The 26,208-nt window shown below is 41.3% G+C and overlaps 3 protein-coding genes across 5 annotated transcripts; 1 reads left to right on the forward strand and 2 right to left on the reverse strand.

The window, feature by feature from the left end:
• Nucleotides 1-762: 762 nt before the first annotated feature.
• On the forward strand, nt 763-8,521 carry sctr (secretin receptor). Its single transcript, XM_072369652.1, has 13 exons — nt 763-985; nt 1,082-1,178; nt 1,676-1,789; nt 2,226-2,332; nt 5,613-5,722; nt 5,828-5,960; nt 6,061-6,214; nt 6,303-6,363; nt 6,453-6,522; nt 7,635-7,726; nt 7,892-8,030; nt 8,102-8,143; nt 8,219-8,521. The coding sequence occupies exons 1-13, from the start codon at nt 944-946 to the stop codon at nt 8,396-8,398; spliced, it is 1,341 nt and encodes a 446-aa protein (XP_072225753.1). The 5' UTR covers nt 763-943; the 3' UTR covers nt 8,399-8,521.
• Nucleotides 8,522-10,652: 2,131 nt separating this feature from the next.
• On the reverse strand, nt 10,653-15,196 carry LOC140274364 (acyl-CoA-binding protein-like). The gene is made up of 4 exons (XM_072369807.1): nt 15,115-15,196; nt 14,818-14,935; nt 10,916-10,978; nt 10,653-10,781 (listed from the first exon to the last, which is right to left on the reverse strand). Exons 1-4 carry the CDS (start codon nt 15,175-15,177, stop codon nt 10,708-10,710), a joined length of 318 nt encoding a protein of 105 aa, XP_072225908.1. The 5' UTR covers nt 15,178-15,196; the 3' UTR covers nt 10,653-10,707.
• Nucleotides 15,197-15,507: 311 nt separating this feature from the next.
• On the reverse strand, nt 15,508-24,408 carry LOC140274037 (metalloreductase STEAP3-like). Of its 3 annotated transcripts, none has more exons than XM_072369806.1 (7): nt 24,348-24,408; nt 23,294-23,543; nt 22,882-23,148; nt 22,261-22,788; nt 20,401-20,565; nt 16,634-16,954; nt 15,508-15,716 (listed from the first exon to the last, which is right to left on the reverse strand). In XM_072369806.1, exons 2-6 carry the CDS (start codon nt 23,519-23,521, stop codon nt 16,667-16,669), a joined length of 1,476 nt encoding a protein of 491 aa, XP_072225907.1. In that variant the 5' UTR covers nt 23,522-23,543; nt 24,348-24,408; the 3' UTR covers nt 15,508-15,716; nt 16,634-16,666. The 3 variants fall into 3 exon arrangements, with proteins under 3 accessions (XP_072225907.1, XP_072225906.1, XP_072225868.1); XM_072369805.1 differs by lacking the exon at nt 15,508-15,716 and adding an exon at nt 15,738-15,844; XM_072369767.1 differs by lacking the exon at nt 15,508-15,716 and adding an exon at nt 15,738-15,849.
• Between the last annotated feature and the right edge of the window lie 1,800 nt (nt 24,409-26,208).

Raw genomic sequence — 26,208 nt, forward strand, 5'->3', positions numbered from 1 at the left:
AAGCGATCAGTATACAAGAGCAGACGTGAAAGGACAGTGGGCTATTTTTATGTGAGCAAATCAAGTAAACTGAAGTTAATAAAGCAAACTCACTTGAATGTTTGTTGAGTTTATTGTAGAAATGTCGGCGAATATACAGAAAAAAATTATCTGGCGTGTCTTAGCATCAATAATAACAGTTCAAAATTATGCTAAATTAGCAATAAAGCTAAGTAAGTAGCTTACTTAAACTCGCGTTAAATTAAATAAAAGTGTTTTGTCAACGTCTACAGACAAAAAAAATCTAAATCTGTAACTTTGCGACTTACTTACATTACAAACAAACTGTTGCTCTTAGTTCTCGACATATGACGACCATATTCTACACATTTTCGTACCTTTCTCCGGTTGTTAATTGAAACGCTGCAACGCTGTCGTTACCATAGTGACGCCGGCGCTGAGAAGGGGCGGGCGAATATGATTCGTCGGCTGCGCGTTCAATTGAACTCCATCAAGCTCGTCACCGTAAAACCGGAAACAAGTAGTTTTAGCTTCAAAATAAAAGCAACGCAACTTGCGCTGGCTTGTTGTGCTCATTTTAATGAGTTCCATTATACAAAACCACGCCAAAACACATTAACTAACAGCTATATACTAAAAATAATGTGTTTGTAAGACCCTTCGTGTGTCATAACTACACGTGCATATATGTTGAGATTTTATTTTGATAGTCAATGAAAGAAATTCTATTTGAATTAAAGCTACCTTGATGGAAACGTCTCTGATTGTTTAGAAGAGTACAGTGCATGGTTAAAAAGATTTCGTATGAACCCATGTTTGATTTTCAGGCTCATATATCTGCTGCATGGCAGGATACTTACTTTTCACTCTGATCAGATATGCGGCTTGGAGTTTGGACATAAGTGCACATCTGTAAGAGGGAAAAGGAAACTTGTTCTACATAATGAGGAAAGTTGGACTCATTGGGGTGTTACTTTTATCCCAGGTTAGAAAAAAAAGATGCCTCCTTGAGTTTATGAATAAGAATTTGACAGGCAAAGTGCAGCATTTCCTCTGGGGACTGTTTTTTGTGTTTTTCCAGGTAAAAACATCCTCGGGCTGTCATCCTCATGTTAGTCTTGTAAAAGACGAAGAAAAGTGCAAGAGGGATCTACTGATAATGTCACAAACAGCAATAGGTAAGTCACTTTAATTTCTAAATGTTGTATTACCATCAAACTGTGACATCTTGTAAAAAAAAAAGAAAAAAAAAAACAGCTAATTGAACCATCCGCCAATGGTAATAATTTAATGCTCAGGTTTGCTCCTAATGTGTGGAGTTAGAAAATCTTTAAATTTACCAAAAATGTGATGCGATGTTTTAGTGACAGCTAGTGGTGACATAACAGCACACACTTTGAAATACAAAGGATTAAACACAGCCCTCTACTGTATGCTGAAGAATGAAGATTAAGCCAAATATGTTGGTACGCATGTTTTTAACCTGCATTTGAGACATCAAATCAAGCATTATTTATTTTCCATCCATCTATTTCTTCTAAATACCTACTTTATTGTGTTTGGGGGGTCCTGTACAGGTGGTTCGTAATAGTATTTCTATGTTGTGACTTCTTTAATTAGTGCTTAATCCCAGCAAATAAGAACAAAATGTGCTATTTTTTCTTTTTATATTCAGAAAACAATACAAGTGCACACTGCAAGGGAATGTGGGATCACTTAAACTGCTGGCCACCTGCTTCTCCTGGGGAAACAGTCTCTCAACCATGCCCAGAGTTTTTTGGTTCAGAAGGTGAAATATAAACACTCGCACACAGTGACGCACATTTACAAACCAACAGCCATTATCTGTCACATTGCACTGGTTAATTATTTGCCAAAGGAAACTCATTTGTTTTCACAACTAAGTGAGACATCTTCTTCCTCTCAGGGTCTTTATCCAAACAGTCACCCATAAAAAGCTTGTGTACACAGAGGCACTGGGTAACAAGCAAGAGTGCTTGGTTTATGTTCGAAGATGAGGGTGATAGATTACATCATAAATTATCTGAAAAGACAGAGGTTTATTAAAGAGCCTACAAAGGTAAATTGATGGTTTTGCAGCTTTTACTCTCCAAGAGGGAGAATATTCTGTATTCAGACCCATATTTTCTAAAATATATATCTGTTGGACAACTTTTCCACAGTAAAGGAAGAGATAAAAACATGATTTTATTGGCATTTTGTAGGTAAAGTGTATCGCAACTGTACTGTCGATGGATGGACAGCCCCGCTTATCCCACACGAAGATGCATGCGGCTACACTTTCAACGACACACTGGAATTCATTGAAGAGGTAAGAGGTTCATAATATCCACACAGTATGTGTAGTTTATCCTGTAAATCCAGTACTCTGCAAAATAATTGATTCACCCCTCTTTTCCTTATCAGCAGCCAGAGTTTCTTTTAATCTTTTAAGGTGGTCTTGAGCAGTAGTTCTCCAGGCTTTATAGAAGTCATTTCTTCCCACCATTTTCAGAGAAATGTTGGATGTTAAGCCGGTTAACACTGACTTATGTGTCATTCAGGCATGAAAATGTGTTCTGTCGACATATAACAGACAACTTAGCAAAGAACCCATTTTAAATAGCATCTTTAGGCACTTTCTTACGATCATTTGTTCCCATTTCTTTAGTTTCAACTTGAAAAAGGCATAAACTCGTAGAAAATAGCCTGGACCTCAACATTATTGAAGCCATGTGGGATCATCAGCAGCCAACATCCAAAGAAGAGCTTTGGGATGTCCTTCAAGAAGCCTGGAGAACTATTCCTGAAGACTACTTAAAGAAATGACAGAAAGCTTGTCTCAGGGGTTTCAGGCTGTGTTGGAGAATAAAGGATTTCAGAGCCTGTTAGAATTGTATAAACTCTACTTTATCATTTATATGTTTGCACATGTTTCTTTGCTTTATATAAATAAATGAAGGCTGGTACAAGACTTTGGAACACAACTGTAAGTGCTTCAAGGAGGCAAACCATGTAAAATTAATACACCTGATTTTCCTCTGACAAAAATTCAAGATAGTCCTAAATCTGTGGAGGAAACACACCTCCAGGGAGTTAGATACTGATATCAATTTCATGTCCAAGAAAGTTGATCACTCATAGGTTGGGTCATCAAAAACACCAACCAGTTATCCACCTTGGCAGAGGTAATATCACCGTCTTGTCTTATATTTATGCTAAATATGAAACTAATTCCAGCTTGTGATAAGCTAATGGTGCATTTCATGGAAAATTGGAAGAAAAGCTTTCCAAGATCCCCGTAGAAACTGAACTAGAATAGTCAGAAAGTTGGAGTAACCAAAGAAGCGCCTGCTAAAGATGGCTTCCATGCACACAAAAAGTGGTGGCGGCTGCAGTAAAACACTGTTTAGGAGCACTTCTGTCACTTTTTGTCTCATTAAATCAGTCACACGCATTGGTATTGTGCAATATCTGTAGGTGAAAATTCTGATGTACAAGCTATCCTGGTCAGTGAGCAAAAAATACAGTTTTTCCGACTCGTAACTGGACTGAAATTACACACATTCAATAAATATTCTACAAAAAGTGCTTCATTATCAAGGTTAGCTACACAGCTAGCAAAGCTGTGCCCAATGATTTAAAAAAATACAATAAAAGCTACAAGTTGGCGATTTTCTTTTGGAGGTTACATGCTGGAAAAATTAACTGGTTAGAAACTAACATTCGTCATAACAGGTGCAGATAATTTAATCTTTTAATGATAAGACACTAAGCTGCTAACTACATCCAGGTGCTAGCAACGCGTTTGGCACACAAACATGAAGTGAAGCTTCCTTCTAATTGTTTAATGAGCTTTAAAAGCTGTTTAATGAGCTATTAAAAGCTGTTTAATGAGCTATTAAAAGCTGTTTAATGATGACGGTTTACCTCAAAGCCTTTTATTGTGTTTATGCACGGTGAGTCTCCTCCATCAGGGAATGACTCCAACTCCACGGTCCAGATGAAAACTTGACATACAGCACCTTTAAATTGCCAAACTCTACACATTTCTCCTATACTTGATCCCAGAAACCTAACTATGTCCAGTTATATAATTTAAGATACAGTAGGGGTGAATTAAGTAACGTTCTCTTGTATCTTTGATAGGGACAGAACGAAAAACGGAAAACACTGTAAAACCTCTACAAATTAAATACAGTCTTAAAGGAGCAGTGTGTAATATTTATGGTGATTTATTAAAAGAAATATAATATAATACATTCACTAAATAAATACATCTATAGGTATTATAAATGACAAATAAATCATTTTGAGGGAATAAATGGATCAATATGATGTAAACAAAAATAACACATTTTATAAAGAAAGAAATTACAGTTAAAATCACAAATAAAATTGAAAACTGAGCTACAAAGTAAATAAATAGCAACATTAACACAAGCTTAAGTGAATTCAGTGTTAAAGGAGCAGTGCGTAATATTTATGGTGATTTATTAAAAGAAATAGAATATAATACATTTGCTATGGAGTGACCCTATGAAACGAGTCGTTATGTTTTTATTACTTTAGATTTCACCTTTTTATTTACATGAACCGGTTCGCTCTGCACAAAGGCTTAGCTTATATTGCGTCGCCATATTGATTACAGTGGCCTAGAAGGGACAAACGGTGGCGAAAGCGCGATTTGCCGCCACTTTGCAGACGATCAGCTGATCTGATTAAACTAACGTAACGTTTTCTCCGTGTCCCTGTTGAAAACTGTTGATTCACGTGAGTTTATGCACCAAAACTACGAAGAAGCTTTGTTAGCTGGACAGAAATTACTCGGCGTCATGTTACGGAGATCAGCTGATTTCAATCAAAGTGTAACGTGATAAAAGAGGCTTTGAAGATAACGTGTTGCCTGCTGATGCTATCCCTCCATCAGACTGAATACAAACAGCCTTTAGCCTTACGTAGCTAATATTAGCTTCTATTAGCACGCAGGTAGCTACCTGGGGTCCATAAACACTAACATAATGCAGAAAAACTAACAGTGACATTCACTGTAAGTTATCTTCTCACAGAATATCGAACCAAATGTAACATTTATAATTTATATCTCTAAAAGTTACCTCAGAACTTGAGAAGGTGGTTTCACTCGATGGAGAAGACATCGTGACACATTTGAGTGATGGATGTGTTGGGTAGTGTGTGCCGCTTCAGTTTCTCTGAAGCATGGAGTGTTGCGTTCAAGGCTCAATCGGAAATGACAGAATCTGAGGAACAGCGGATTATTACACAATCCTCCTTTAAATGTAGGTAATATATTTTAAACCTTTGTTGCTTTCACATCAGAAGCTGTCTGAGCAAAGAATGTTTTACAAAATCAGACTTTATAATTGTCATGTGATGGAAATCATTTTAGTTTACACTCAGAATCTTATATTCACCTAAAACCTTTGCTTTATATCAAAGATCAAAGTCACTGAAGGCAAAATAAATCGCACATAACCGCTGGAGTTTTTCACAAATTCAGCTTTGGCTAAAATACTGAAATAATTCCAGATAAGAAATTTCATGAAGTGTTTTGTTTTTAAGAGTTACTGAGTCCTGTTTGCGCTGCTCAGTCCTCAGGCTCCCATAAGTATTTCTCCTACGTGAAGACCATGTACACAGCTGGATACGCAATGTCTCTCATCTCCCTGACCATCGCCATCACCATATTCTATATGTTCAGGTGAGAAATATGTCTGTTATCCGTGAGCTCCAGACAAGCCGCCCGCGTCTTTCACCTTTCGTTGGCACGTCACTGAAAGCTGAACCAGGGTCAATATTTCCTCAGGAAGCTGCACTGCACCAGGAACTACATCCACATCCAGCTGTTCATCTCCTTCATCCTGAGAGCCATGTTCATCTTCATCAGAGACTCTCAGCTATTTACCGATGAAGACCTCTACCACTGCGACTACTACCCGGTATGGAAGGTCTATCCTTCCGATCCTGCACATTTGCTCCTTAAATTAGAAGTCTGGCTCACTTTTTTCCCCCAAAGATTGACAGCAAAAACTTTCTCAGGTGGCGTGTAAGGTCGTGCTGACGTTTTCCAACTACTCCATCCTGGCCAACTACAGCTGGTTGCTGGTGGAGGGTCACTTCCTGTTCACCCTGTTGAGCCGCTCCTTCTTCTCCCTGAAGAAACACCTCGCCTGGTACATCGTGTTAAGCTGGGGTACGGCGTCACGGTTTTATTCTTTGATCCGTCCTGTCAAACAAACACCGTCTTTGTAGATTTAACCAAGATTTATTTGACCACGTAGGTTTGCCGGTTGTGGTTATTGTCTCCTGGGGATGTGCCAAGTATTTTTATGAAGATGAAGGGTGAGGAGTTAGAATCTGCTTTGCTCATTCAGGATTATAGAGACGATCATCATTAGATTTTACAATTATGTCCCATTTTCTCACCACAGTTGTTGGGAAACCCGAGAACATGAATGGATCTGGTGGATACTTCGAGTGCCGGTTCTTCTAACTATACTGGTAAAACTTTTGTTTCTTCTTTTGCTTTAAGTTAAAAGGGGAACTCCGGTATTTTTAAAACCTTATTTCTGGCATGAAATACGTTCATCTACTCACTGAGAACAGTTTGGTGAAAGTCGGCGTCCTTCGGAAGATATTTAGATAACTGGAGATCCATATAACGGAGTGAACGGGGCTTAGAGGATGCAGCCTCTAAATAAGGCATTATCTGTCTTTATTTCACCAATACTTTAAGAAGAATGAATGAATGAACGTGTGCTATAGCTCTGTTAGCTCATAGCTGCTGTTATGTGGCTACTTGCAGCTAAAGGAGAGCTAACGGAGGGATTTCTACACAGGCACTCTACTGGGACCACTTCATCCACACGCCCCCCTGCAGCACAGTTTATTCACTCCGTGCTCTGTGACAGTCGGCTAACTTCACACAGAGTTTGCTGCTGATAGTTTTGTGCAACATGGCAGGATATTTATCAGATTTTGACGATGTGGACGACGACTTTGAGTAAGACGGACGTTCTTATCGGAGTGAATGAGCTGTGCTGCAGCCATGCTGTGAATGAAGTCGTCGCAGTAAAGTGCCTGTGTAGAAATCCCTCCGTTAGCTCTCCTATAGCTGCAGATAGCCAGACAGATAATGCCTTATTTAGAGGCTGCATCCTCTAAGCCCCGTTCACTCCTTATATGGATCTCCAGTTATCTAAATATCTTCTGAAGGACGCCGACTTTCACCAAACTGTTCTCAGTGAGTAGATGAACGTATTTCATGCCAGAAATAAGGTCCAGGTTTAAAAATACCAGAGTTCCCCTTTAAATTTCCAACATTATATATATATATATATATAGTTAAAGCTTGATATTTCAGGAGATGCTTGACAAACCTCAGTGTCAAAGTGACACCTGGAAGTCAGTGTATCAGGCCAAAAATTGGCCCCATACATTGAAAAGCTGTTATTATCAAACAGGACCAGTGACAGTGAACGCACCGTCACTGCTGGTTTGACTCACTGTTTCCAAAAAAAAGAACTCCCCGCGTCTACTTGATCAAAATGTTTAACGGAGAACTTTTCCAATCAAAGTCTAACAAAACTGCTCTCCGGTTTGAATCGTTTTAGACGAATCTCATCTTTTTCTTGGGTATTTTGAGGATACTGGTGAGCAAACTCAGGATGCCAGACGCACAAAGGAACGAATTCAGCCAGTACAAGTGAGTAGCTGCGACTCTCTGGTACTGTATAACTCTTCATATATCCCATCGAACTGGGAGTGACCCACTTTCCTTCAGCATGTTCCTGGTTCCTCAACACCTGACAGTTAAAAGCTAATTGTTTTTACCATTAACGAGAGCAAAGCTTTGCTTTTCCTTCACCAGGAGGCTGATCAAATCCACCTTTTTCCTGGTGGTTCTGTTCGGCCTGCAGTACATCCTGTTTGTTTTCTTCCCCGTTGAGGTCAGCATCTCCGTGTCTCAGATCTGGATGTTAGCAGAGCTGGCTCTCTCATCCACGCAGGTAAATGTGGCGCCAGGATAATCACAAATGCATCAACGCACCTCTGACCGTCCTCTCCTCCCCTCTCTCAGGGCTTTGTGGTCGCGGTCCTCTACTGCTTCATGAACGGCGAGGTAAGGAACCGCTTAGCACAGCAAATGTGACTTTGGAAAGCGTGGAGCAGATTGAGGATCTTTGCACATTTTTAGGTGCAGCAGGAGTTTAAGAGGAGGTGGAGGAGGTGGAGGCTCACTCAGCATCTTCCCAGCCAACCCAGGCGTGACCACGGCTCCATCAGTAACAGCGGGTCGCCTCACACGCAGGTGTCCCTGCTGCCTCCAGGCAGCCCGACAGCCAGTGGACGCCCGGTGGACTCTCTGGGGGTGTGAATCGAGCTCGTTTTCCTCCGACTGATGGAGGAACGACGCCTCAATAGATATGTCTAAGAAACTTTTGGATAGATTTGTATTTATGAAGGTAATTTCAAAATTATTCCAACTTTGATTCATACCAACTAAACTTTTCACAGCTGTGTAAATTAGCAACTTGTGATAAAACCAGAGGAAATAAACCGCATTAATCGCATTTCCAGCCGAGCTAAATGATGTTTAACAGAGCCGTGAGGCAGGATCAATACCGGCTCAGTTTAACTTTAGCTGTAGGATACATCACCTGGAATCGTTTAAGCAAAAAGCCGGAGAGCTTTCCTGGTGATTTACATATCCAAGATATATATTTCTTATTAAAAACAAAGCTTTTATACATTTATGAGGGTTTATTTAAAAAAAAAAAAAAAAAGACAAACAAACATAATAATGTCTTATAATTTTGTATTAATTCAATTTTCTCTCTAAACTCACGAGCTTAAATCAATTTAGAAGTTAATACGATCAAGAGTCCGTCCAGCTTCTGCTGCTGGACATTTATTTCCATAAATAACACAAGAGCAGAATCAGAAAAAGCTCTCATGAACGACGAGCTGCAGCAGCTGGAAGAAAGAATGAAAACCATCACAGAGAAGAAAGTCAAATGGAAAAGGAAAGAACTGGATTTTTGGGTTATGGCCACGAGTTTTAATATAAATCAACAGCAATCAGATGAAATTAAACAGATCAATTGAATAAAAACTTGCTTCAGGCAGTAAATTGTTTAGATTTGTGATGATTTCCCATGAACAACGTCTTCCTGAGCAGCACTACTTTACTTTTTCTCTTTACATTTCACAAATATGATGTGTTATAGAGTCTGAATTTACTCTAAAATGAACATGTTTAAAATGTTTTGTGACTAAAAACGTTTATTAATAAACTTAATTATATCCGATTGCTTTTTCTTTTTGCTAAAGTTGTTGTATTAATATCACTTTCAGACACTTTAAGCTGTTTCTAGACAAAATATAGAGCTTATAAGGTCAAATTTAAGTTTTATATCTTTGGGAATTGTTACACGTCTCCAAATTAATTTCACGGATGTCTTTTTAAATAAATTTACTTATAAATTGAGGGATTTCTTTCTGCCTGTTCGATCTTATTAAACACAATAATTCAGACTGACATTTTTAATATATTTTCACATGTTTCGATGCACTGGGTTGATGAGCAGCTCCGTCTTTCATCTTTCTGAGCTTGAAATAAAACCGGAGCCCACTGAAAACACAGATCACCCACTTATCTGTCAGCACCTAAACGCAGCACGCTCTGTGGGATATTTGCGAAGCATCACAAGTTAACAGTGCGTCAGTCCATTTGTATCTATTTCTATACGTTTTCCTTTAAAAAAGTCTTAAAACTGCATAATGTGACAGATAAAAGGCAGATAGGGCAGCTTACCGTTTGCTTTTAACGCACAATTCGATGTTTTGGAGCCAGCAGAGAAACACATTCATGATAAGTCCTCAGATATCTTATTCTGTATGAAAATTATCCTTAAAAATAGCCTTGAATCGGCTGAATCTCAGAACAGATGCCACCAGGAAGCAGAGAGGACGCAGCCAACACATCTGTGGGGTCCAGTTGGCAGTATTTGAGCTAAACTTCGGAGCCCACTTGGGATGAGGATAATTTTCTCCCCAGTTTCCAAGGAGGCCCCAAATGTGTTTTCCAAAATGGGTTCATAATGGGCCTCGCACAGCACCGTGGGCACAATAATGAGCAGGGGAAACAGTATGGGACGTGGCTGAATCTTGAAAACAGTGCGAAACCAATTTTCTCTCCTCATAAATATATTCATTTAACTTCCCTTTCTTTCCCAAACTGTATTTTTTTAACCTGCGTTTTACCTGAACTGTTCTTTTTCTTTTAACCCTGTCCTGTCCATGAACGATGGCCATGCTTTGCATTTGCTTTGCCCCGGGGGAGCTTTACATTCCCCTCGATGCTTTGGTACCTTTCAAATTTCCTCCATCAGGAGCACCTACAGGAAGACAAACGGAGAAAAACACAAAAAGCAACAACACCAGCAGCAAGAATGTGAAAAGATAACGGTGGATACTGAGGATTAAAGCCACAGGATGACACAGAAACTGTTTGATTGGCATGAGTGAGCGATGGGAACCACGGGTCTGCAGAGGAGAACCGGCTGTTTCAACCTGTTCACAAGCTGAGCCTGTTGGCTTCATAATGAGCAAACACAAAGACAAACGTCTTCCACCCTCAGGTTTAATCTAGGAAACAAATACATGTTATAAACAGAAAGTTTATCAGAGTCCGTATTTCGCTTTCAGCTTCTCCACCAACTCAACGTAAGCTGCCTTTGCTTCTTCCTTGGACAGACCTGATGGGTGACACAAACAAAGCAGGTTAGCTCCTGAAGCTAAATTCCAAACAGTCGAGTCTCAGATCTTTAATTCAGGAAGTTTAGACCTTTCAGTCCTTTAAAAATGTGAACAAACACTTGATCAAGCTAACCTTTCTGCGCATTCCACGCATCCCATTTAGCTTTTCCAGTGAAATCAAGCATCCCGGGACGTTCTGTGGGAATAAGAGAAAAGGAAACATAAGGTTCCTGATGCAGTTTAAACATGAGTTCAAGGAACACAACACTGCCACCTGCTGACTCCTTTTGGTACAACATGTAGTGTTTGTTCATTTGAATGAGAACACTTTCCTCAGGAAGTGTTGACCCAATCAGAGAGGAGACACTTGGCAGAGCATGTGCTGGTTGGTGGTTATTGTATTTATATGCTTTTTAAGGTGAATTTGACATTAATTGCTGATTAGGACTGCATTTCATTTAGCACCTATGTTTCACAGGCTGTTTTCAGAAGCTTTTTTTTGGTTAAGATGGTGTGCTTGTATGAGATGTGGTCATTTGGAAAGTAGGTTTAATGTACACTTGACATTTTCGGCATTTTCGGCATAAAATTGATCAGTGATATTTATGTAAATGTAGGTAACATTTAATTTAGGTTCTTTACACATGTGGAGATGTAATTCATAGGTTTGTATTGTATTGTCTGTTTTTCTTGCAGTTTCTCCAGCAATAAACCTGGTGAGAACATTCAATCAGAGTCTTGTTTGGAATGAGGTGTTTAGATTAGATTTAGGCTTGAGAAGATCTGCAAGAGTCACAACTTTGCATTGTTCACTTCAGCTCTTTGGGTTTTGAGAGAAGAAGGATACAGAGAGAGAAACTGAGGGAAGAAAGAAGGATACAGAGAGAGAAACTGAGGGAAGAAAGAAGGATACAGAGAGAGAAACTGAGGGAAGAAAGAAGGATACAGAGAGAGAAACTGAGGGAAGAAAGAAGGATACAGAGAGAGAAACTGAGGGAAGAAAGAAGGAATCAGAGAGAGAAACTGAGGGAAGAAAGAAGGATACAGAGAGAGAAACTGAGGGAAGAAAGAAGGATACAGAGAGAGAAACTGAAGGAAGAAAGAAGGATACAGAGAGAGAAACTGAGGGAAGAAAGAAGGATACAGAGAGAGAAACTGAGGGAAGAAAGAAGGATACAGAGAGAGAAACTGAGGGAAGAAAGAAGGATACAGAGAGAGAAACTGAGGGAAGAAAGAAGGATACAGAGAGAGAAACTGAGGGAAGAAAGAAGGATACAGAGACAGAAACTGCTCAACGCCTAATGTTGTCCAACAAAGGAGGTCACTACATCCTGAAGAGACTCCAAGAAACTGGGAGTTCTGATGGTAGAAAAAGGTCAACATAAGGTGAAACATATCACTGACATCAGCTCTGACAACTGTGAAAAGATGTTTGAGAAAGGCTGGTCTGAAGGGCTGAGTATCTGCAAAGAAAACCTCAACTTTGGACCGACAAAAGCAGGTAACATGAAGAAGGAGCAGGACCAATCTATCCCCCAGCATCATGAAGTCCCGTCTGGGTGAAGACTTGGTTTATTTAGCAGCAAGATAATGACTTAAAGCATTCTTCCGAACTCCGTCAGGGTCACCCAGACAAAAAAGAAGAGGAAGGTGTTCTTCCAAAGATGGTTTGGACCCTCAGTGTCGGTCACTATGAAGTCCACTTTGTGCCAAACTCTGTCAAAGAGTCATCAATAGGTTTCAAACAATATGTCTCAGTGGCAGAATACAAAGAACTTTGGTCTTTCAACATCTAGAGAGCAGAATAGCCACCAACAGTCCACCTCCGCATCCAGAAATGTAACCTGAAACTGTATTACACAAGGAGGCAGCCATACATCTTCTTTTTTTCAAAAGAATCAGTCAATCATGGCTAAAACAGCCACACAACACACTCTCTGAACCTCTAAGTGCCCTGAAAGCACTTACATCCTGACATGCTAATTGTAGTCCTTCTATACTCACTTTGTTTAATCTAATGCGTCTTAGCCCCATGATTAAGAGTGATTAAGAATTATAGGCTTTCGGATTCAGTCTGAATAAGGAATAAAAAGCAAACTAACAACTGAAGTTAAAGAAATTACAGCGAACTGACAACAGAGTTGGAGCTGAGGGCTGTTTAAGCTTTCCTAAAACCTTTCCTCTGGCTCAGACTATGCTGTAAATGTCTGGATTAATGGGAGTTTACTCCTGAAGCATTAATGTGTGACAGTTTTACTGAAAGCACTGGAGTAAAAGCACTCAGCTCTTTTGTGTGAAATCAACACAAAACATGTGCGACGGCATAGAAAAAACAAGCAACTGTGACGTTTATTTCATTTCAGACTGTTTGATAACTAGATGTATCATGTTCGGTCTCATCAAATTCATTCAGGCCAGCAGGATGTTCCAAACAAGTTAGAACTGGACCGATTTAGGTCTCATAATAAGATATGCTGGCATTTCTCTACAGTTTACTGTCAAGGTTAGCGGTTATTTGTTTCTCCCTAAAGGGGAACTCCGGTATTGTTAAACCGAGACCTTATTTCTGGCATTAAATACGTTCATCTACATTTTCCTCGAGATCATATAATGGAGTGAACGGGGCTTAGACGACGCAGCCTCTAAATAAGGCTTTATTTCACCCTCAGGTTAGCTCTGTTAGCACATAGCTGGTGTTATGTGGCTACTTGCAGCTAAAGGAGAGCTAATTCTACACACTCGTCCACTGGGACTCATCACTGAGGCACAGCTCATTAACTCCGGTAAGAACGTCCACGTCGTCAAAATCTGATAAATATCCTGCCATGTTGCACAAAACTATCAGCAGCAAACTCTGTGTGAAGTTAGCCGACTGTCACAGAGCACGGAGTAAATAAACTGTGCTGCAGGGGGGCGTGTGGATGAAGTGGTCCCAGTAGAGTGCCTGTGTAGAAATCCCTCCGTTAGCTCTCCTATAGCTGCAAGTAGCCACATAACAGCAGCTCTGAGCTAACAGAGCTATAGCACACGTTCATTCATTCATTCTTCTTAAAGTATTGGTGAAATAAAGACAGATAATGCCTTATTTAGAGGCTGCATCCTCTAAGCCCCGTTCTCTCCGTTATATGGATCTCCAGTTATCTAAATATCTTCCGAAGGACGCCGACTTTCACCAAACTGTTCTCAGTGAGTAAATGAACGTATTTCATGCCAGAAATAAGGTCCAGGTTTAAAAATACCAGAGTTCTCCTTTAATTAAAGTTAAAAACGCCACAACTTCTTCCTCCGTCCACACAAACCTTCCTCTGTTCACCATGTTAGTCTCTTGTGAGTGACCCGACACAGCTGTTTCCATCCCTGTCAATCAACCGAAACCCGGCGCTATTTGTGCGAATCAGGGGATTCGCTCCATCATAATACTTCTCGATACGCATCTAAACCGACTGATGGAGACGCACCCTGTGAGGAGGAAAGATGGGTGGAGGATCTCCGTTTTTTTGACAAATATGTGGGAAAATTATTGAATTTTTGGGGGGGAAAACGTTCCTCAGAGAAAGGGAATTGGAGGAATTTCAGTGTAAAAGACCAACCTAATATGCATGTTAAGCTTCTCTGGACACGGTGGAAACTATTCAAAACCACATTCTGCACATTACAAAAGCGTGGCTGAAGAGGACCCGTCTCCAGTTAAAGATACGAGGAAAAGTTTTAACATCACGACCGCTTTCTGTTCGAAGTTTATGGGAAGAAAAGGACAAAATTACAACTGAACGTCTTCATCACTTCGTATCTGCAGGAGCAAAGCGAGACGGAGAGATTAAAAAGGAGCAAAAGCTTCAATGTTCCAACTGTAAAACTATGTTTAGATAAAAGAGATTAAACAGGAAATGCTTCCGGCTCATTCAAAGTAACTGTAAGAGTCGCTGTGTTTGTTCAAACCTTTGTCTTATTTTCCACGCCTGATTTCATCTGTCACCAAACTCGTCAGACCTCATTTTTTCCACACCCTCTTCAGGTTGGAGTACAGCTACTCACCCAGGTTAATGTCTCCAACTGTGGCTTGCTTATACAGCCCATAAAGCCCGCTCATTTCTCCTTTATCCGGTGTTTGTTTGAGTATCTTCGCCTCCTCCGCTGCTTTCTCGAAGGAATCCTGGTTGGATTTAAAGAAAACAGCAAGTCAAACCACCTCCACCTGCCAAACTTTTGTACCATTTGAACTTTCCGCCTCATCACATCTCTGCATGCGAGGCAACGCTCAAAGAATCCAGCTGTGAAACGACCTCAGAGTCCCACAAACAGCTCAGACACAGTCAAATTAAAGAGACTTACAGCCATGACGACGCTTCTGTGCTCAGTCTGCAGCTGCGAGTCTATGCTCGCCCAACTTGTCATTTATCAAAGTCGAGATCTGATGAGGAAACCAAAGAGGGAGGGAGCTTCTCCATTCCTACTCATGCCAACCGAGGCAGGCACCACAAGATGGCAGCATCCACATATTTATGTAGGATTCAGCTTTGCTGCTGCAACAAGGAGCATCAACCATCATATTCACACTCAGAGGCTATTAAATGAGGTAAAAATAACCAAATGAGCCTCAATATTTTAAAGACAGACACACGGTGAAGATGCATTGTTGTAGAAAACACGTTTTATTCCATTTTTCTAGAAACTTTTCATTTAAAATCTTTACATTCTCGAATGTCAGCACATTGAAATACACAAATTTATATGAGACTAAGGAGAAATCAGCAGAAAAAAGGGAGAAAATACACATATTTAATGTGCTTTGATTGGATTGTCTCTGATTTCTGTACAGAAATGTCTGCGTTTGACCATTCAAGCTAAGCCACAGCAGCAGACTGAGCTTCCATTTAACACATGAGTGAAAGGCACCGGGGGACGAGAAGCTCTCAGTGAGGAGTGGTGGTCAGCTTGATTTTTAATGAGGGGAAGGTGAACAGAAAGTTTCAGAGATCAGGGGAGGGTCCTTCTTTTCCTCCCTCTGCTTTTCTTTGTTCAAAGTCCCAGCATGAGACAGGCAGTTCCTCACAAAGTGCTGCTTTACTGGAGGAAAAGAACAGTTTCTGTCATGACTGAAGACACCGAAACGCCTTCTGATTGATTCTCACATATTAGCAGCTTGGCTTTGTTGCACAATAAGTGGCTGGAAAGCTGCGTTATTTACATTTAGCTGATATTTATATGAATGTGTGTGAAGGTGTCGGACACAGTTCAGAAGTCTTGGAGGTGGCTGGATTAAATATAATTAATTATTTATAAAATACAGCAAGAAGCTTCAGGTTTGAGAGCTTAGTGCTGACTGAGTCCTGTTACTTTAAGGGGAAGACCTTATCTTTGGCATAAAATACGTTAATCTACTTACCAATAACAGGCAACTCAATTGCTGTTTAAATTAGAAAACATGTTTAAGAGAATTGACCTCATAAAAGATGCAGATGGAACAAAATGTGTTACATTGTCTTCAAATGCACGAAAAATAACACAAAAGAGACGAATGCAAGCAAAGAAAAAGAAGTCTGTAAGTGACAATAATCTAAATTATGAACAGAATTAGTTGTTTCTAAACTCTAACAGTGAGTCTAAACAGAAGTTAATACTTAATACTTCAGTTTGAGAAAGAGAAATAAATAAAAAAAAAAAAAAAAAAAAAAGGTGCATAGGTACAAACTAAATGGTCACCGCTGGAGGTCCTTTAAGGTTGCTGACCAACTATCTGCTTGTCAAATATCTGAATCTTCCAGACAATTTGTGGAGAAGAAACTCTGAAATTTCTTTAAAACGTTCCAGGAGAACATGAATATTTCATCCTCTCTGAGCTGATATTCACCTTGTGTCTGGACACCGTGAAAAACAGCCTTTCTCACACATTGCTGACGTCCTCCATCCCGTTGCGGCAGTCTTCGGTCGGCAGGGTGAAGCGGATGTGTCGGCTCCTCTCCCAGCCGCGGCGGATCTGTTTGAGCCGCCCGGCCACGCAGGGCACGAAGAGAGCCAGGCGGCCCACCAGGACCGAGAGGGGAAGGACCAGGACCAGCATGAAAGTGGGGGGCAGGTAGAAGGGGTAGTGGGCTGGATCGAAGGCACGATTCCAGCCAAATATGAGTGTGTGGAGGGTGGCCATGGACAAGGCACAGTAACCAAGAGAAGACTGCAAAACACGAAGAGAGGCTTTTAAAAAGCAGGATTCTGAAGCTGAAGTGGTTCAGCCACAACTCAAATGTGGAGACTGAAAAACACAAGAAATGCACCATTAAAATCCTCCAAATATGTGACACATACTAAAAAAAGAAGGCAGAGTCAACCGGTTCACAGCTGACTGTTCTGCAGGCCACTGCAGACCCTGAGGAAACACGCTGACCCACCACTCATGACCTAAAGAAGTCCCACTGGTGGATCTGTGTCTGCATGCGTGCCATAGAAATCACCTTTAGGGTGCACTAATCACAAAACACCTTCCAAATCTGACTCTGGTGGATGCCAGGGGTTTAAAAAAAAAAAAAAAAAACACTAACTGGCTGCAAGGAGCACAATTATTTTTCACTTCACATGATTTAAGATGTCCTCTCACAGTACTTTAAGTTGGAGGAAGTGTTGGTGCAGAGGGAAGGCGAGTCTGGAGCTGAAAGGTTAAACAAAAACTGACAAAAACAGACAGGACAAGAGAACATTGGGCAGGCTTTTACTCGCTCGAGAGCTCAGACGACAAACGGATCATCATCTTCCTTTTGTTCACTTTACTCTCCTCGCCTTCATGTGTTTTAGCCTCAGATGTTAGTTCAATAAGACACTAAGTCAATGATATGATCGATGTCACAGCTAACAGGAACTGCACATTTAAAAAAACAGCATTCATACCCGTTACGTGAGTTATGAGAGACTGAAACGTTAGTTATGAGAGACCGAAACGTTAGTTATAAGAGACTGAAACGTTAGTTATAAGAGACTGAAACGTTAGTTATAAGAGACCGAAACGTTAGTTATAAGAGACTGAAACGTTAGTTATAACAGACTGAAACGTTAGTTATAACAGACCGAAACGTTAGTTATAACAGACCGAAACGTTAGTTATAACAGACCGAAACGTTAGTTATAACAGACCGAAACGTTAGTTATGAGAGACTGAAACGCGAGTTATGAGAGACTGAAACGCGAGTTATGAGAGACAGAAACGCGAGTTATGAGAGACAGAAACGCGAGTTATGAGAGACTCAAACGTTAGTTATGAGAGACTGAAACGTGAGTTATGAGAGACTGAAACGCGAGTTATGAGAGACTGAAACGCGAGTTATGAGAGACTGAAACGTCAGTTATGAGAGACTGAAACGCGAGTTATGAGAGACTGAAACGTCAGTTATGAGAGACAGAAACGTTAGTTATAAGAGACCGAAACGCGAGTTATGAGAGACTGAAACGTGAGTTATGAGAGACTGAAACGCGAGTTATGAGAGACTGAAACGTGAGTTATGAGAGACTGAAACGCGAGTTATGAGAGACTAAAACGCGAGTTATAAGAGACTGAAACGTCAGTTATGAGAGACTGAAACGCGAGTTATGAGAGACTCAAACGTTAGTTATGAGAGACTGAAACGTTAGTTATAACAGACTGAAACGTTAGTTATAAGAGACCGAAACGTTAGTTATAAGAGACCGAAACGTTAGTTATAAGAGACCGAAACGTTAGTTATGAGAGACTCAAACGTTAGTTATGAGAGACCGAAACGTTAGTTATGAGAGACTGAAACGCGAGTTATGAGAGACTGAAACGCGAGTTATGAGAGACTCAAACGTTAGTTATGAGAGACTGAAACGCGAGTTATGAGAGACTGAAACGCGAGTTATGAGAGACTCAAACGTTAGTTATGAGAGACTGAAACGTTAGTTATGAGAGACCGAAACGTTAGTTATGAGAGACTCAAACGCGAGTTATAAGAGACTGAAACGTCAGTTATGAGAGACCGAAACGTTAGTTATGAGAGACTCAAACGCGAGTTATAAGAGACCGAAACGCGAGTTATGAGAGACTCAAACGCGAGTTATAAGAGACTGAAACGTCAGTTATAAGAGACCGAAACGCGAGTTATGAGAGACTCAAACGCGAGTTATGAGAGACCGAAACGTTAGTTATGAGAGACTCAAACGCGAGTTATAAGAGTCCGAAACGCGAGTTATGAGAGACTGAAACGCGAGTTATAACCTTACATTTTGATCCATTCTTCACACATAAAGTCAGTTAGCCAAAGCAGTTCTGCCTCAGACTAACATGCAAATAAGTTTTTTTTCTTCATTTCACACCAAATTCTTGGAAGTTTTCAACCTCTCGAAAGATTCTCTGCTCGTCTTCTTCTTCAGCACTGAGAAGGCATTTTCAGGTGGATTTAAAGGGGAACTCCGGTATATTTAAACCTGGACCTTATTTCTGGCATGAAATACGTTCATCTTCTCACTGAGAACAGTTTGGTGAAAGTCGGCGTCCTTCGGAAGATATTTAGATAACTTTTACTTTGTAAAAGCATTCTTGCTGTAACTCTACCCTGCTCGATATTTTTGGTGGCCTCTGAGGGTGTCTTTGTCAGCCTTTTTACTAAACTCACATGCATGGTTGTGCACGTAAAGGGCTCAGACCGATATTTGCGACAGCAAAACATTACTCAGCTTCTTTTTACATCAGTGAGTTCAAGTGAAGAGCTGAATTTTAATCACTGCTGCATTTGAGAGTAAACTGGTCGTTTAGCAGCCAGTTCACATGGAAGCTCTGGTCCCGTTTACGCCGCATTAACATGTGTCTCGTGTGATCTGATCAAGAAAGTGGACAGCTGCAAGTACGGTGGCTCACAGCGGCCATTAAAATGCAAGTGACCACTTTGGATCAGCACTCTTTTCCCTGCTTGAAATGCAAAGAAACACAAAAGGTCACAAACACAACCGACTGTTTCTTTAAAATCTAAAACTGAACAGAAGAATCGCAAAGAAAAAAAACAACAACGCACAAACCAAACTAATAACCCCCACAGAGACTTTTCATAAGCTATAAACTAATGGCTGCCTTTGAACAGATCTATTTTCATCGATATTTGGCTTTGGTTTACTTGGTGGGTGTCTACGAGAAACCAGGGAATGAGCTAAATTAGAGGAGGAATCTCAGAAGACTGATGGGACAGTTCCCTAATAATTCAAATATCCCTAAAGCAGACTAGCAGAAAGCAAATGTGTCGGTCAACTGGAAGTCTTACGCCTACGGTGTCTCAACAGCACATGACGTTCATGACACACATGAGCATGGCGTCCTGCAGCTCTGGCCACAAAGTCTCGGCGTGCCGGGCAGAAACTTTGACTAATCCGACGGATTACTGAGACATGAAAGGGGGGGGGGGGGGAGCAGGAAGACTGGAGGCCATGATGGTGGAAGTGGAGGAGAGGAGGAAGTGTTTGCACTGACTCACAACACTTTGGTGTCTTTGTCACAGCACAAGTTTAACTGAGAATATGAGGCAGCTTCAGGGTTTAAACACTGAGTTCACTGTGAGAACATGAATGAGACAGAGTGTCTTTTCCCATCATCCAGCACTGTGAGCTGGATGATCTGTGGATGCTTACCTGTATGAAGGTGAACTCCCTCCAGTTGAGGGTGTTGGCCACTGAGGGCAGCGAGGTGACGGCCAGCAGGGAGAGCAGCCCGAGGGCCATGATGCCCACAGAGAGGTACAGCTCCATCCTCCACACCTCCTCGTCCACCCAAGAGTCCTCCACACCAGCTTTCACCTGAACGCAACACAAAAGCACTTCTAAAACGTCAGTATATACGATATAAACTGACTTCTAAAAGGCTTCCCACAGGAACGAAATGTGTTGTTTACACCAATCAGTGCTCTGCAGTGTTTCTACGTCGCTGAATACCATCAGCTTGGAACCTTAATAGTGAATAAATCAAGCAGTACTACAGCATATAATGGAAGAAATTTAACTGTATTCCATAAGATAAGAGGGTAAGCTTGACTGTATAACCGCATCTTTTGCCAGTATAGGTAAAAACAGGTTAAAAAGATTACAAAGCTCAGGAAAGGAGGGAATATATAGTTTAAAAAAGGGGAGTAAATTAATAAGAAATATAGATGTTTTTTAAGTATATGGATGATCTAATTGAACAATACTTTGCAGACTGAAGGCAACAAGGAGTTTTTCTCTGAAAGAACTGGATACAAGGCTGCCTTTTTCCATTCTGTTGATCCTCCTGATGCTTCGTTTATGGCCTCACAAATGGCGACAAAGAGCAGAAGTGATGTGACAACAGTGCTTTGGTGCTTTTTTCTCAGCCTGTTGCATCTGAGAAATGGAGAATAGAATAGTTGGAAATAGTTGGAGGCAGGACTGTGTGAGCAGATCTGTCTCCGTTCAAAACCCAGGAAGGTAAAGTTGTTCCAAAAGTCACAAAATCATAGAAAACACATAAAACGACAATACTTCCTGTTTTAGTGCCACTATTTTTCAGGCTTGACTATTTCTAAACAGATAATTATCCCTCTATTTGTAACAAGAATATTTATAAAACAGCTTTTTTTCTCAAAATGAGAAGGTGCAAACGCTGGAGTAATCGTACCGGGCCGATAACGTGTACACAGACCAGTCGAAACACATGAGAACACCACTCTGAGTGAACTGATTCTCCTTTGGCTGCGACTTCAAAACCAAAACAATGATTACGCTCCCTCATAATTGTTCCACCATCTGCTGGTTTGACTGGGTCCGATCCAAAACTCGCTGTTCATGTCAGACTCTGGGCCCAAGTAATATTGGTCAAGGCAGACATCTGGAAGGTGGTGCAGAGCTGCCAAATGTAGTTGTAAACATGCGTTTCACCCAAGTAAAGCTAAACAGAAGCAGAGAAACTGGTATATAGATGTCATTGTTACCCAAAAGTCTGTTTTCTCTATATATATCTATATATCACAGTCACGGATTACACTAAACGTAACTGATTAACTGCATCATGCATGCTTTATGACTCCTTTTTTTTCTTTTCACCATGTAAATGTGTGTTTTTTACTGAATAATAATATAGAATAATACTCATAATGTGAAAAAACTGAGAAGAGGCATGATGGAGGCACTGGGAATCGTTAGTAAAGACGGAAAAATCCTAGATGCTCATCACCAGAACACAAAGTTCTCTCTTGAGAAAAGATTTTGCCAGAAAACGTGTGACAACATAAACTTCTGCTCCCATTTCAGCTGGTGTGCAGTCAAAAAACAACAAAAGCAAAGCCAAAAGCAGAGGGAAGTGTTTCTGTAAAGCTCAGTTAAAGCTCTTGATTTCGCAGGAGAGCAGGAAAAGGACTCTTATGGTGGTTAATTCTCACATGACATCAACAAGAGCCCTGGAAAGCAGCTTTAGATAAAAGACTTGTGACTTTAAACCCAAACTTTGATCTAGATGTTGCACCTTACGGCCACACAGACCTGTTTATAGGCCAGGTTGAGGAGTTTGTAGCGGGCAGACTTCCTCAAGGGAAGGCACAGACTGTAAATGGCATGAAGAGCTGCACACAGGAAGCTGCACAGCCCAAACTGCTTCCTCGTGGTTAGCCACCGGTCCAGCCAGCTGGGGAAGCGATTGTACTTGGTGCCCCACCACAGCTGGAGGAAGGCGGCGCACAAACCGGGCATGTAAACCAGCGCCAGCATCACCAAGGCCACGGAGGGAAGAGTGACATTCACAGTGTCAATGGGCATTTTGTAGAAAGAGCTCTTCGCTGCTTTGAGTTGGGGATGTAAGATGTCCCGGGTGAAGTTGTACAGGTAGAAGAAGATGAAGAGAGCCAGGGTGGAGAGGATGGGGACGCGCCAGGAGGGAAACAGATAGAGCGGGAGGTTTTCGATCTCCAGAGCAGAGGAGAGGAGGCCCATGTCGACAGGGATGAAGCCCATCCTGTGGCAGATCTGCTTCACTGAGTTCTTGGCTTTTTGACTGTTGCTGCACAGGAAAACCTGCAAAGAAATGATCACAAGAAGATGAAACGGCTCCCAGCATGCATTTCTCCCTCTAACTTTTGATTTAACAGCACTGCGGATGTATCCCACCTGCCTCCTTCCATCCCGTGGCCCCATCTGGAGCGTCCAGGCTGATATGGTGTTAAACCCTTTGACCACAGAACTCTCTGGAAAAATGTCGGCCAGCAGTTCAGCATGAGAGGGACCGTACTGGCTGATGCGGAAACCATTGCTCACGTCCACCAGAACCTTTCCTGCCAGCGCCGGCTTCAGTGCCGCCAATGTGGAGTGATGCTCGGGGAACACGGCGACGAAGACCAGGTCTGCCTGGCTGGCTGCCTCCATCTGGGACGTTATCTGGAAGACAGACACGCTGCTTCTGTTTTGTTTGGAGTTAACAGTTATTATCCCTGGTGGGTGAAGTCAAAGGTGTATATATAATCATCTCCTGGAGGAAAGAGAAACACTAATTACACAGTGAGGATCAGTGTGTGTGAGTCACCTCAGCCTCCTCGGGGAACAGAGCCACAGAGCGCTTCGGGGTTCGACTCCCCACCACAACTTGGTATCCTGAGGCCACCAGCCTTCTGGCCAGCGAGCGGGAGAAGTCACCCGTGCCCAGGATGCCGATCACTGGAGCTCCAGCCTCAGACACGCAGGCTTCAAGGTGTCTGGAGCCTCCTCCTTCGCCTCTTTCTCGGATTAATGGCTTTCCCATCTCATCAGGCATAACGCTCTTATAAAATACAAATCTGTAGACAGCAGATGGGACGTCACTTAGTTTTATGACTCAACTGGTCATTAAATCAAGCACATAATCAAGTCACTCAGAGGAGATTCAGTTGTCTAGCCTTGTTACTTTGCATTCAATTTGACATAATATCTTAAAAGATGTTAAAAAAAAGTGACACTAACATTGAATTTGTCATTAAGTTTCGCTCTAACTGTTAACTGGGTTTTTTTTCTGCTTCTTTTGAACAGAGAAGTCCTCATTCCCCTTATCTCTGAGTCTCAACTGGCATGTCCCAGATCTGCAACTGCTCTGTCAAAGCAGGCTACATCCAATAATAGCATAGATGGAATAGTACAACAGCCAAAACGGCTTATTTCTTTAGCCAAAAATTACACACCATTATATATCAACTTAAGGCACCTTTTACCAACCAACCTGACATTCATGCGAGCCTGTCAGCACTCAGCACAAACATTGACAATAGTCACTTTTAGCTGCTTTTACGATTATTCATCCACATGCCGAATTAAAAAAACAACCGTAAATATTCCAAATATGTCCCAATTACCGTCGTTCCCTTTGATAAACCTGATCAGAAAGCGATAAAACATTTAAGCGCGAGAAATTAACAGGACCTTCTGTCCAAACCGACGGATCGCTTGTTGTCCTTGACTGAACTCGTGGAAACTTCACCTCCGATTTAAGTTACTCTCCTCAACACACACTTCGTTTCAGCCGACCAAACCCCGACATTTTGCTAAAACAATCGCTCAAGACACATAAACAACCTCGTTTACGCACTTAGAGAAATAACTTTACTTACTGGCTGCGGTTTATTCCAAACGCTCCTCCGCTTTCTGCGAAAATGGAGCGTTTCTTCCTGATATCGTGACGCAGCAGCCAAGGCCACGCCCCCTCCTGTGCGCGTAAGATAAAACGAGCACGAGCCTCCCAAAACTGACGCTTTTAAACCATAAAACGTCTGTTTAAACCAAGAATCAATGAGAAAAGTACATAAAAAGACAGAGATAGCGGAACTTTGACAGTATATAAGTACAAGTAGATTTCAGTGTAGGATCTAGTTAGAAAAACTAACTAAACATGTGGTTTAAGTTGTTTAGAAAGCTGTAGGATTGATATTTCACATCAATTCAAAGGGAAACTAAATAATAAACGAACAGTAGAACAATTAATCAGATGTAAAATGTAATAAGTTATAGTTATTATAAGTGCTAAGATTACCATAATCACATCGTGATCTTGAGAACTCTTTTCCTCAAGATAACAGGTTACTAAATGGTGTGATTTCAGATTATCGCTTATTACGCGAAAACGAGCTGTGTTTTCTTGAAATGACGACATCAGAATAAATGGTTGAAGACAAGGAAACTCTCGGTTACTGTACTATTTTATGGTGTAAGGCTGTAAAATCCCCAGTATGGACAGTCTGGACTCTGACTGGACCATTGCAACACCTCGATTCTTTGCTTTTTCCCACATTCTGCTGTAGATCTGCTGCTGTGTTTGGGATCTTTGTCCTGTTGATGAGCCAGTTTCAGCCCAGCTTTAGCTGTGGGACAGATGGCCTCACATTTGACTCTAGAATACTTTGGTATCCAGAGGAGTTCATGGTGGACTCAATGACTGCAAGCTGCCCAGGTCCTGTGGCTGCAGAACCAGCCCAGATCATCAGCCCTCCACCACCGTGCTTGACAGCTGGTATGAGGTGTTTGTGCTGATATGCTGTGTTTGGTTTCCTCCAAACGTGCTGCTGTGCATTAGGACCAAACATCTCCACTTTGCTCTGGTCTGTCCAAAGGACATTGTTCCAGAAGTCTTGAGCTTTGTTCAGATGCAGCTTTGCAAACCTAAGCTGTGCTGCCATGTTCTTTTTAGAGAGAAGAGGCTTTCTCCTGCAGCCCTTCCAAACAAGCCATCCTTGTTCAGCCTTTTTCTAACTGTGCTGTCATGACCTTTAACCTTTAACATGCTAACTGAGGCCTGGAGAGTCTGAGATGTAGCTCTGGGCTTCTTCACCTTGGGGTGAACTTGCTGGGACGTCCACTCCTGGGAAGACTGACAGCTGTCCTCAATGTTTTCCACTTGTGAATAATCTTTCTCTCTGTAGAATGATGGACTCCAGATAGTCTGGAAATGGCCTTATAACCCTTCCCAGATTGATGGGCAGCAACAATTGCTTCTCTAAGATCATTGCTGATGTCTTTCTTCCTTGGCATCGTGTTAAAACACACCTGAATGCTGACAGAACTTCTGCTTTTATAGAGCTGCTCACACTGACTGATGATCAGTTAATCAGAGCATTGATCAGCAGCATCTGGCTGCTTCTTTCCCTTTTAACTCCTATTGAAGCAGGAAGGGTGGACCGAAACAAAATGCAGATGTAGGGTGTGAAAAATTCAATTTTTCTTAAATTAATAATCATATGGTGTTAATTACCATGTGCTGTTCTTCATCTGAGGTTGTATTTAACTCACTTAAAGACCTGGAGAGGTCCAACACTTCCACATGGCTGTGTATGATCTGACGTGAGCTTTGTTCCGCCACCATTAGCATTTAGCTGCTATCATCCCATTATAGCAATAACTTCAGTGGTTCTCATATTCTCTGATTGTAAATATAGTGTAATAATGAAGTCTGCCTTTCCCCCTCCTGCTGCAGAGTCG

The sequence above is a fragment of the Leuresthes tenuis genome, unplaced genomic scaffold, assembly GCF_036924035.1.
Source record: "Leuresthes tenuis unplaced genomic scaffold, fLeuTen1.0.hap1 SCAF_1, whole genome shotgun sequence".
In the NCBI taxonomy this organism is placed as follows: Eukaryota; Metazoa; Chordata; class Actinopteri; order Atheriniformes; family Atherinopsidae; genus Leuresthes; species Leuresthes tenuis.